Source organism: Triticum aestivum, chromosome 7D (assembly GCF_018294505.1).
Source record: "Triticum aestivum cultivar Chinese Spring chromosome 7D, IWGSC CS RefSeq v2.1, whole genome shotgun sequence".
Taxonomy (NCBI): Eukaryota; Viridiplantae; Streptophyta; class Magnoliopsida; order Poales; family Poaceae; genus Triticum; species Triticum aestivum.
This window is the reverse complement of record NC_057814.1, coordinates 532,494,862-532,506,606: the sequence shown is the minus strand read 5'-3', so window position 1 is coordinate 532,506,606 and position 11,745 is coordinate 532,494,862. Positions and strand designations below refer to the sequence as shown.

Genomic DNA, 11,745 nt, shown 5'->3' with positions numbered 1-11,745 from the left:
TGGCGTGGTGTGCTGGCCGTTAGTTGACGGTTGTGGAAGGGGAGGGGGTTACGAAGCGAATGGGACAGATCTGATGAGCATCTGATGAGCTCCGTCCTAACAACTGGGATAACATTCACCATTATTTACTCTTTCCCAATCTCTGGGAGGATGCAAATTTTCACGTTACACTGACAGGATTTACAGGTAACCCAGTATCTTAGTTTCACTCAGTACTGAGAATGGGAATTTCAGAAAGCACTGCAGATGCCATATCCTGATACCCGAGTAATACGGCAAACTAGATATGCGAACGATCACAAGTAGATAACTACTCCTTGACTAATAAGCAGAGGTTATTGCTAAAAAAAGAGTAAACAGTTTTTAATAACGATAACATTACTAGTACCGATTGCAGGATTACATGCGGTAGGTAAAGAGTCAAGGATGACACAAACAAATAACATCATTCGGTCATTACATAGTCTTAACAAATAAAGTGAGGACTCCAGCAACAGCAACATGAGCAGCAGCGCCTCCCTCCTCAGCACATAGAACCACAGCCTAGCAACTACAAAAATTCCCAAAACATGGCTTAATAAATCCCAAATTGTCCACGACCACGACTTTAAAGTAGAACCCCAGACCATTTATCACTTGAACCCCCCCACCCACAGACAAGAAAGTTTGGTGATACTTCAACAAAAACAAAGCCCTGTCAGGACCCCCTTACCATATGTTCTCGACAGCCCGCCCGATCACAGAAGGTCGGCAACGTTGGCTGGGAGCTCTTCAATCACCACGTTGTAGAACTTCTGGATGTCAAACAGCATCCTCTCATCTTCACGGGTCACAAAGTTGATGGCCACACCCTTCCTCCCGAACCGACCACTACGCCCGATGCGATGCAGGTAGTTCTCTGGCTGGGTTGGGAGGTCATAGTTGATGACAAGGGACACTTGCTGGACATCAATACCACGAGCAAGCAGGTCAGTGGTGATGAGCACACGTGAAGAACCTGATCTGAACTCCCTCATGATGATGTCCCTAGTGTTCTGGTCCATGTCTCCGTGAGTGGCGGAGACGGTGTGGTCCCTGCCCCTCATCTTGTCGGTGAGCCAGTCCACCTTGCGGCGGGTGTTCACAAAGATGACACTCTGGGTGATGGCAAGAGTCTCGTACAGGTCACACAGTGTGTCGAGCTTCCACTCTTCCTTCTCCACATTGACATAGAACTGCTTGATACCCTCAAGGGTGAGCTCATCCCTCTTGACAAGGATCCTCACTGGCTTGTTCATGAACTTGCGGGTAATCTCAAGGGCTTCAGGGGGCATGGTGGCAGAGAAGACACCAACTTGAATCTTCCCTGGGAGAAGCTGGAAGATGTCATAAATCTGCAAATATAACAAAATGGAGATCAATACCCACAGCTTAAAATACAGAACAGAAATTTTAACAAAAATAACCACAACAAATACCATACAAAGCAAACATAGAATAGACCAGCTTAGACAATGAAATTACACAAACAGAAAATACACAGAGCAGTAAACATATTTTATAACTAACTAGTGTCAGATAAATAAGATGTGCAGTATGGCAGATGAAATACAATATAGATGAAGAGCATAAGAGTGTTGACCTGATCCTTGAAACCACGGGAAAGCATCTCATCAGCTTCATCGAGGACAAACATCTTGATGTTGTCAGGGCGCAGAGACTGCCTGCGGAGCATGTCAAACACACGACCAGGAGTACCAACAACGACATGCACTCCACTTGCAAGAATCCTTTGGTCCTCACGAACTGAGGTTCCTCCAACACATGCATGAACCTTCACACCCAAGTAGTCACCAAGTGCACGCATGACCTTCTCAATTTGCTGTGCAAGCTCACGTGTGGGAGCAAGGACCAAGGCCTGGCACTCAACCAAACCATAGTCAAGCTGTTGAAGGATTCCAGAACAGAAAGTAGCAGTCTTTCCTGTTCCAGATTGTGCTTGCTGGATAACATCAAGCCCCTTGCAGAAAGGAACGATTCCCCTTTGCTGGATGGCAGAAGGCTTCTCAAAACCTGTAGGCAGAACAAACAATGTTAATGGGAGATGAAGACTGCCAATATAGTAGGACAAAACATAACAGGCACAGTACCATAAGCATAAATTCCTCTGAGGAGGTTCTCTTGGAGACCCATGTCATCAAAGCTCTCATGAACTTCATCATAGGAGGTGAAGAACTCCTCAGTCTCACCTTGGCTCCTGTTTAAGGATTATAGGTAAGAATAAAATACACAAATCAAACAGCAAAAACAGGGTTTCAACTTGGTTAAATGACTACCAGCTGATAACCATGAGCAGCTATAAAATGAAAGAACATAAAGTTCAGACTACTTACAGCAGCTCCTGCATCTTAGAATCATAGTTCTTAGCGTCAAACTGGGAACCTTCCGGTGCCATTCCTGCCATGGCTGTAGCGGAAATAAAATGTGTTAGCTCAAACAAACGACATGAAAAGAGAGGTGCAACACAACATGTAGAAGCTTAATTAACAACAGGAAATCAGAAAATACATTGTAGTGTATGAAGATAACATCAACAGGATGGTCAAGAGAAACGAAAACATCTGACACTACTCCATATAAATCACTGTGTGTATGGACAGGTCTACACAGAACCCAGTTAATATCATTGAATCCATTGCAAACTTATACAAACCAGAGAAGAATTCATATGCAACAGATGAGAGACACAGGCCAAAAACTTGCGCTTGACACTTCCTTCCAGATTGTCAAGAGAACAAACAGTAGAATAACTATTTCCTCTCGTGCTCAATATAACTAGGCAGAGCTTGCCAACTACAACTGTCCTCACAGCTACCACGCACAATTTCAGCTAACTGAGCACACAAGCTCATCCAGCAAAACGAGCACCAAAACACAGGACAGCACCACTAAGTACAGCTCCACAAAAGCCGGATACAGCTATATACACAAGCTTTTTCGCAAAGAGTAACAAGAAATCTAAAAATAAACAGAACAGCTAAAGCGCATCGCGACGGGAATAGACAGAATCCTGCATAACAAAAGCATATCATCAGCCGAAACAGAGGCTCAAAACACGTAGGCTACCGATCCTATCGGCTGCAGACAACCAGTATCATCGTCAACAAACACCATAACCCTAAAACCGCGGCCTGCGCCGCAGAAAACCTAGCTTCCCCCACCGAACCGACGCAGATCCGGCCCCAGACCGACCCAGATCCGCCAAACCCGCCGAAAAGCACCGGCACACACAGATCGGCCCGTCGCGGCGGCGACGGCGACGAAGCGAAGCGAGACACGGCACCGGCGGGGGAAAGAGGGAGGGAGAGGGGGTTGGACCTGAAGCGTCGGGGAGGAGGTGCCGGGGATCGCCTGAGGGTTTGGTCGCGTCGCTGCGGTGAATCCGAGATCAGGTCTCGGATTCGGCGGCGTGGGAGCGGAGGCGATGAGGGGATTGGCAGGAGAGAGAAAAACAGAGGGTTTGGGCGGCGGCGGGGAGAGCCGCCTTTTAAGGGGTCCCCGGAGCGAGGCCAGGACGGGAGGGGGTAGGGTTTCTGCCCCTCACAGGGCCGCTCATGGGCTCCTCCCTACGGCCTGCCTCGGCCCGTGCCGCTCTAGGTAGTAGTAGGAAGTCGCACTGTCTGTCTGTCTAGTTTGTTTTCTTTTTGTTTTTTATTATTTATTATTCTCCTCCTTTTTAATAAGTTTTTTTTCCTTCTGTTATGTTCTTCGTTTGGTGTTTTGCAATTTTTTTTTGGCAATAGGTATAATATAAAATTAAGAGGTTTTCCTTTCTGTATTTCTCTTGGTCGATTGATTGATTTTATGTATGGTGTACCACATGGATTTGCCTGGTTCAGGGCCAATTATTTGTTTCCAAAATGCTGACAGCTACCCAATCTGGCAATCGTGCACGACTACCTTTGCCATGACTCGTCTCTTCCTCTCAATTATTATTGCTTCCAATGCTTGCCAGCATTTCTGGATGGCAAAATCCCAAATTCATAACACGTGTACCACCACCGAGGCTGCGCAAATATTAAACAAGGTACAACGGCGATCTCTTTGTTCCTTTAGGGGACAAAAACGGTGATCTGATCGTGCGGACTTAAGAGGCTGATGCTTTAAGAATCTAATCTACAAAGGGGACAACGGCAATGGCAAGCAGGCATGGTCCTCATCCAGCTTTCCCTATTCTTTATCACAAGAAAAAGCCCAGCTCTTTTCCATGGGCATGGCACAGCCACACATCTCCCTCCCTTGCCATCTTAATATCTTATTAAGCACCAAAATCGCCAAGAAACAAATAGTTTGAAACCCATAAATAACCCACAAACTTTACAAAAAAATAAAGAAGAAAACATCAATTATGCACGCCGCGGAGAGGGCCGCCATGCTTGGAAGCAAGAGCAACAATCTCAGCGATTTTATTCTCTTCGGTGCAAAGAGTTGAGTATACCAGCCTCAAACCCCAATATGAAATATCAACATTGTTTACTTTACATAAAGAAGAAACGAACGGCGACTATAAATAAATATCAGTTATACAAATTTACATGAGCAACGGTGAGTCGGTGACTGCCTGGTTGCTGAAGCAGCTTTGCTCTTATTAGTACAGTATTACATTGTAAGGCAAAGAAATGGCTCCAGCTTATTGCTATTATCACATGACACTAATAATGAAGCCCACCCAATTCTGGGAGGACAATGTAATGTACTTACTATTCCCAATCCCAGCTGCAAATTGGCAGAGGGACCATATCAACCACCAGCCATCCATGCCTCTTCATGGGCTCAGGCAATGCTTTCCCGGCTCGGTGTAGTTCACCTCCAGCTGCTCAACCTTCTCAAACTTGAATCCGCGGATCCTCGTCTCTTCCATCTCCGAGGTGTCCCTGTGGTCGACGTGCTGGATAGTCCAGCCTTTGTTTTCCACATGACCGGTGACTTTCACCTGCGAACACAAGCATGGCAACAAAGACTCGATCATTTAGATGACCGTAACCACGGGGAGATAAATTTGGTAGAGTTTTCTAGCTTCACGGTGTATGACCGTCTTACCTCTGCTTCGTCGACGGAGTTGACAATAAGAGCGCCGTCCAAGGAAAGACCGTCGATAACGACATTCCGGCCATTGATGACCAGAACCGATCTCTGGGAAACTGAAGAATTGCCGTGCACCTTTCGTTTGACGTCCTTGAACGTAAGACCCCACCTCGGGCTCCAGGTCACGCGTGGCCAGACCTCTACCTCTTGACCATTGAAAGTGCTGACTACAGGGTCAGATATTTGTGCCCCGGCCTGGAAAAGGAATGGTGGAAAAAGGAGTTCGTTGAGCTGGAACGCAAACAAGCTGACAAGGAGCAAGTGCCTGGTAATGTCATCACCTTTCTTAAAATGAGGCTGTTTGCCCTGTAAATTGCCATCTCTCCTGAGGTTGCACTATGAAAAGGATTGCCTTTTGGAACCTACAAAAAGGTGTATCAGAGACTGCTTAGAAACCGAACTACGACTCTTGCACGATATCTTTATAATTAAAAATAGCAGCCTCTAGCAAACTTTTAACTGAGGATAGTGACATAAATGTGCGTATGAAATACAGATGGCACCCTCAAAGAGATGAAGAGGAACTTTAGTTCTCAACGTGTCGCGGCGAGGCAATATCGATACTGACAACTAACATGGATATTGAGATACATACTTTAACCAGGATCATCACTCATCAATGCAAGCAGATAAATTCAGAGCAAGTCTTCGTCCTATCAGTCATAAATGCTTCATGTGCAAGTTCAAAAGTGCAGAGAAACTTTGGTTCTCAGAGTGTCACAACAAAGCAAATTTAATACTGTCAACTAACATGTCTATTAGCATACACACTTCAACCTCGATCATAATTCATCAACTGAGCATATATTAAGAGCAAACCCAGAAACACTCTTCTTATCAAGCATAAATTCTTCATATGCAAGTTCAAAAGTACAGATGCAACACGCAGTATATAAATTTCAGTGTTGGGAAGGGCCAAAATCATACTTTAGCTGCATCTTCAGGATTGTTCTTTACAGGAGCATATGCAAGCCAAGCATCCATCACCTACATTAAAAATGGCAACGAATGACAGTGAGGGATGTGAAACATGCACCCAGAGAGAAACCCGTTTTTTCTTTTGCATCTGAATTATAACCAGATTACTAACATGACCAATGTAAGGACCATAGTATGATGAGAAGATATGTTGTTTCTTACCGTAAACCCAACTTTTGCCGTTGGAGGTAGTGTTTTCGGATAGTCTTGCATCATGCACTCAAGACGAGTGGAGGATTTAAATGCTGTCTTGGTAGAGTCAGTATACCTAAATTAGTAAAATGACAAAAGTATAATAAAGTTAGTATAAGATACACAAAGTTGTGGTCAACAAAACTCACAATATCACATCGGGACATATGAACGGCATTAAGACTAGTATACTGTGCTTGTGAGATTAGTCATAAACTTTTATGATGCATCTACAAGATGCTACAGAAACACATGTTATCTTTATGTACACTACTGAAGTCAACACCAACAAAAAAACTATTTTTATAACAAGAGCTGCATAAAGTAAAATTAAAAAAGAACATTCGCCTATAAATTGGGTTAAAGAAAGAAAGAGCAAAACCAAGAGCAAGTTCATTCTCCCAACCTTAAATGACCATTGACAGAAACAACTTACACCACTGAATGGAAATTGGACACATACTTGTCGCCCTAATAGCATTGTAAAATACATCCTTGGAGGCAGCACATGGCAGCATACTTACTTTGGATTTACAAATTCAGAAATGGCGCCATGTGTTTTCTTGAGCTCCTCACTGTATGGCCCAAGCTCGAGTATCAGCTGCAAAAGGGTGGCATAAAGTTAGCATTACAAAAAGGTGAAGCTCCAAGACAATATGAATTCTAAAACTGACAACAAAGTATTTATACTAGACTAAAAGATCACACTGATGATATTAAATAAACAGGCCATGTTAAGCACCAAATTTTCAGTGTTTAAGACCTGTTGAAGAAAAGGATCATTTGGAAGTTGACACAACCCTACTGTCCTAATATATCTGTTTGCAATATTACCTGGTTTATATTACCTGGTTTATATTTCCAGGGTATGGAGAATAGCCTGTTTCACAATTTGCGTCTCCATCAGGATGCCCAGTTGCACGAAGGAGTGGATCAAGCTGATTGTACTCCACATTGATCACCATTGTTCTACCTACATATAAGAATGGATCCAAGTTAAATTTGACAGAACATAAATACACATGAAAATGCATTCTTCCGTCAGAATTGATATGTTAGATGGCAGCACAGAACAAGCTGAAGAATAGGGATCACATAGATATTTTAGACAAATATAATGATACTTTTTGTTGATTCCAGCAGTACTGGTATATAATCTGTAATCACTATTGATTCATAATATTATTGACCCAGTTGTCAGAAAAGCATCAAAAATTCCATATATGTATACCCATTAAATATGGTGAAAGACAGTAAAAAAATATATGGTGAAAGTGGCAAATTTACCATCAGCATGAGTAAGTTTGGTTATTCCACCAATGGCTTCCTTTGCCTTTCGAGGAACTGCAAGAGAATTAACATTGTAGCCCTTGGTGGCACTGACACCTAATGCTGATGGTATTGCCTACAAAAAGATGGTAGAACTAAGTTCCTGGCTCTCTACAGTATTCCTAATTATAATACAGTAGAAAAAGGAAGTGTACAAACATTAAAGAGCAATCCATTTGTGTCCTGGAAAAAGAGAACCCATCTCCGTCCTGTATTCTTCCTGTCAATAGAATGTGAAGTATTATAAAAAAAGATCCTAATATTTTCTTGTGCAGGGTTGAAGTTTGATTGATTACTTTAATAAACAATTTCAAATGAATCAATGATAACAGTTACAAGTAATTGCCTTCAAAAAGGCAACTTGTCTCATTCAGAAAGTTTGTTCAACGAAAAAATACATCCAGTTCTTGAACCAACAGGCATACCATTGCTCGAGTAATCCACTTGAATAAAGAAGAGAATGAACATCTCCATGCCCATGTGGCTTTGTCTGCCGAATCACAAAACTAGAAGTAAGAGAGGTGCAAACTCGAGAAGATGAAAACAACAATAATACATTTTAAACCCCAGTATAAGCGATCATATGAAATTAGCAACCTGAATCTTGTACTTGTCATTTGGATCTAATGCAAACCTTGCATCGTTGTCAGCTAGACATGCTACTTTTTCCTAAAACAAATAAGCATTAGTCAGCACCGTAAGTAACAGCTGTGTATGTTTCCGGCCCCTAAGAAGCTCATGGAAGAAAAGGCCACCTGCTTTAGAATTTTCACTTGTGATGGTTCCATTCCAAAATATGAATTTGATTCCAAAAGCTTGATGGTCAGTGCATTTGTATCATCGGAAGTCATAATAGCAAATGGGATCTTCGTATGGCATTCGCCTGCAAACTCAAAGAATGAAAAATTAATAATCAATTAAAGCAGTGTCTGGATTTTCTTCAGGCCATAAATTCGAGAATTTCGAGATAATTAAAATAAACAGTTAAAATCATGCTGGATGAGCCATTCACAAGAAACCATAATTTACGTCTATCCAACATGTTGTCTAAAGTTCTATCTGGTTGTGAAAAGGAGAGGTAGAATTGCATTCTATCAATGTGCAGACTGAATTTAGAAACCAGAGACCAAACAAAACTGGTTTAACTTATCTGATTCAGGTCTTTAATTTGGCAGTTCATCTTGGTCTAGTCCATATAAGTAAATAATACTTCCTCCGATCCAAAATAAGTGTCGTGGTTTTGAACTGGGGTTAGCTCAAAACTGCGACACTTATTATGGATCGGAGGCAGTATGAAATTAGCAGTACCAATCCAATGATGTACCTCAGCCTCACATACTAAATGATATATATTTGAACAACATCCCTTTTTTTACATTCAAGCTACTTCTACGGGCTCACGTCAGCCCATTCGGGCAGCCACACCAACCAACAGAAACCATAGTAATGAAAACCATACAAAGATCATCGTTCTACAGAATGGTTCATTTCAGGAAAATGTTAAAACTAAAGCGAAATGATCAACAGTGACAAGTATCATAGGAAGTATACGAAGTATTGGTGAGAAAACTAATCAACAATGACAAGATCATAGTCTACATACCCTCCATTTTGCAGCTCGCCTCTTGTAAAGCCAGAATAGACTCTATGTAATGTTGAAGAAAACATTTCCCAGTGGTTGTTTCCCTGGGGAGTGCTACCTGTGTGATGAAATAGTTAACAAAATCTGTGACATGGTATTTTCAGAAGTTTGCTTGATGTCAATGTCACCCAACAAAATAACAGATTTCCGTAGGGAATATGTTACGTGTTCAAACTGTAATTACAGGATGAAATAAGACCTACACAAATCACCTGATGTACAGTCCAAAAGCAAAAAGTTCTGTGTTTGGCACGATGTGCGATACTGCTATCCAACAAATGATAAAAATGTGTTGTACTCCCTCTGTAAAGAAATATAAGAGCGTTTGGATCACTATTTTAGTGTGGAAAGTGGAAATATTCTAATAAAATAACACAATCAGTACCACAGCTGCATGACAGCAAAACAATATATCTGCTAAGAACACCCACATCCCAAATTTTTCTCTAAATTAAGTGCCAAGGTGGATAAATCAGATTTCTCTATATACACTTATGTAAGTTTTTCCTACCACATCCCATAGCACTAATGCTAAGTTTTGTCAGTTTTGTCATTTAAATTACAATTTCATATAGATGAGCTAATTAAAAGTAATTTATTTGGCGTAGCATTGATGCTAAGCTTTTTTCTCTTAGCACCTATTCTTGCATCCCTTAGAATTGGTGCTAGCCAGTTTCTCTGCCTTTAGCGTCTGCTTAACACCTAGGGAAATGGATGCTCTAAAGCATGATTCTGAAGAGCTAATTGATGTATATCCCTGCGACCCTTGGAAATCATGAATACAAAATTTCAACTGTGATACATCAACATGACAGACTTTCCAGGTCTTGGCTGCAAGTACACTATCAGGAACTCAAGCCACATTACCTTAATTCCTTTGTAACCAAGTCTTTCACCAAGACCACCAGCTACAAGAACAAATGCAGCATTGCGTGCTTCTTTTACCCCAGCTGCTTCCAGTGACACAAAGTTTTCATCACCAAAGGTCAATGCTTCCCCTGACGGAACCTGAAAAACAATTCATCTGTTAAACACCGTGTCCTACTTTCAGATAATAAAGAGGCATGTCAGTACACAATGTTTCAGAGTAGGAAAAAGGAAGCAGTTCTTGAGTCATTTGGAACTGAAAATTTACATCACAACAACACAAGAAAGCGCGTTTGAAGCAACTCAACGAATTCATGAGAAAATGGTGCATTGCAAGACTTACAGAGGGTGTGAAACCATCATATGGATTTTGTCCTGCCTTGGAATCTGCTAAAAGCTTTTTGGCATTCTGGATGTATGCTGCCAGCCCACCAGGATAGCTTGAGTTAAGTCGGGAAACCTAGGCAATGAGAACTTTTAGAAGGAAACGAACAATCTTTAACTTTGCACCAATTCTGCCATATGAAATTCGTTGACTTCCAAACAGAAAGCTAGTAACAGACAAGTTCAGAGGTGGCTAGGATATTCCATGGGTCCATGGTAACTACGCACATACAGGGAACATAAACATTGAAAAACTTGATGGATATACAGTCAAAGACACCTACCTGATCAAAGAAGTTCTTCTTCTTGTCATCGTGGACACCGGGCTCTGGCCAGTGTTCAAACAAGTGCCCCTGGCCTTCATTCAGCAGCATCTTTGCAAGTTCAACCTAGAATCACCCAGGAGACCCAAAAAAAAGTATTACAGAGAACTCGAACCCAAACAATGTGCCTAGTCCATTGCAGTTCCTATCATGATTTAATTTATCATCACTCCGCAAAATCGAAGTGTGTAATGCACGGTCCATCGAGTGAATGTTCAGATTCGGTAGTGCAGGGTGAAGTACAGCAAGGACAAAACCGCACTTTGTAAGAGGCCTTTAACCTGCAGGAGCGGCTCTGGGTGGGCAACAGCAAGCCATCACCATCACCATCACCACGTGAGGGAACTGGGCCGAGGTCGTTGGACGTACCAGCCAGCGCTAAATTATAAGATATGCTGCGCCGAATCGTAAGAATTTCCGCGAAAACTCCGCCGTCCAAAAGAAAGAAAAACTGATTTCGGGACGAACGGCCGGAGCGTAGTACGACTAGCGCATATGCTACTACGAACTAGTACTTGTACTAATAAGCACGAATGAGTGGTGGAAGATGCGGTGGGGTGAGATAGTTACCTGGTCGTGGGAGAGGAGGTGCAGGTTCCGGCGCAGCGCGGGGCAGGGCTCGGCCCACTCGGCGGAGATCCCGAGCGCGGCGACGCCCTCCGCCGCCGCGTGGACGCCGGAGGCCATGGGAGGAGGAGTTGAGATGGGAGAGGAAGATGCGGTGGTTTGTGCTCGTGTGTTCCCGTTGGAAGGAGAGGAGGGTCACGGGGGAGGAGCAAAACCGTTTGATGCTGTGCTGCGGTGGCGTCGGTTCCGTCGGAAGGATCGCGACTTTTATTCAAGAGATAGAGATGGACAGGGAGGCGGCCTCCTCGATTTGATGATGGGATGGGATGGGATGGGATG

At 42.8% G+C, this 11,745-nt stretch overlaps 2 protein-coding genes across 3 annotated transcripts; both read right to left on the bottom strand.

The window, feature by feature from the left end:
- Nucleotides 1–404: 404 nt before the first annotated feature.
- LOC123163926 (eukaryotic initiation factor 4A) lies at nt 405–3,598 on the bottom strand. Its single transcript, NM_001426793.1, has 5 exons — nt 3,358–3,598; nt 2,373–2,445; nt 2,130–2,236; nt 1,622–2,052; nt 405–1,373 (listed from the first exon to the last, which is right to left on the bottom strand). Exons 2-5 carry the CDS (start codon nt 2,441–2,443, stop codon nt 738–740), a joined length of 1,245 nt encoding a protein of 414 aa, NP_001413722.1. The 5' UTR covers nt 2,444–2,445; nt 3,358–3,598; the 3' UTR covers nt 405–737.
- A 968-nt stretch (nt 3,599–4,566) lies between these two features.
- Nucleotides 4,567–11,638, bottom strand: LOC123163925 (UDP-sugar pyrophosphorylase-like). 2 transcript variants are annotated; one of them, NR_190052.1, is made up of 17 exons: nt 11,410–11,638; nt 10,801–10,905; nt 10,476–10,592; nt 10,133–10,273; nt 9,227–9,323; nt 8,379–8,506; nt 8,221–8,292; nt 8,049–8,113; nt 7,783–7,843; nt 7,582–7,699; nt 7,129–7,267; nt 6,819–6,895; nt 6,265–6,370; nt 6,052–6,111; nt 5,406–5,486; nt 5,080–5,319; nt 4,567–4,972 (listed from the first exon to the last, which is right to left on the bottom strand). NR_190052.1 is itself a non-coding variant. In NM_001426796.1 (17 exons), the coding sequence occupies exons 1-17, from the start codon at nt 11,524–11,526 to the stop codon at nt 4,805–4,807; spliced, it is 1,878 nt and encodes a 625-aa protein (NP_001413725.1). In that variant the 5' UTR covers nt 11,527–11,638; the 3' UTR covers nt 4,567–4,804. The 2 variants fall into 2 exon arrangements, 1 of the variants encoding a protein (NP_001413725.1); NM_001426796.1 differs by having other exon boundaries at nt 7,143–7,267.
- Nucleotides 11,639–11,745: the final 107 nt, after the last annotated feature.

What these genes read in the sequence shown, in the direction of transcription:
- LOC123163925 (NM_001426796.1), bottom strand. Translation starts at nt 11,526, where the DNA reads ATGGCCTCCGGCGTCCACGCGGCGGCGGAGGGCGTCGCCGCGCTCGGG. An exon ending in AAGTGAAAATTCTAAAGCAG is followed by an intron (nt 8,293 to 8,378) that starts GTGGCCTTTTCT and finishes TATTTGTTTTAG; the next exon opens with GAAAAAGTAGCATGTCTAGC. An exon ending in ACCCTGGAAATATAAACCAG is followed by an intron (nt 6,896 to 7,142) that starts GTAATATAAACC and finishes ACCCTTTTGCAG; the next exon opens with CTGATACTCGAGCTTGGGCC.
- LOC123163926 (NM_001426793.1), bottom strand. Translation starts at nt 2,443, where the DNA reads ATGGCAGGAATGGCACCGGAAGGTTCCCAGTTTGACGCTAAGAACTAT. An exon ending in CAGAGGAATTTATGCTTATG is followed by an intron (nt 2,053 to 2,129) that starts GTACTGTGCCTG and finishes TTCTGCCTACAG; the next exon opens with GTTTTGAGAAGCCTTCTGCC. An exon ending in CCCGTGGTTTCAAGGATCAG is followed by an intron (nt 1,374 to 1,621) that starts GTCAACACTCTT and finishes TTATATTTGCAG; the next exon opens with ATTTATGACATCTTCCAGCT.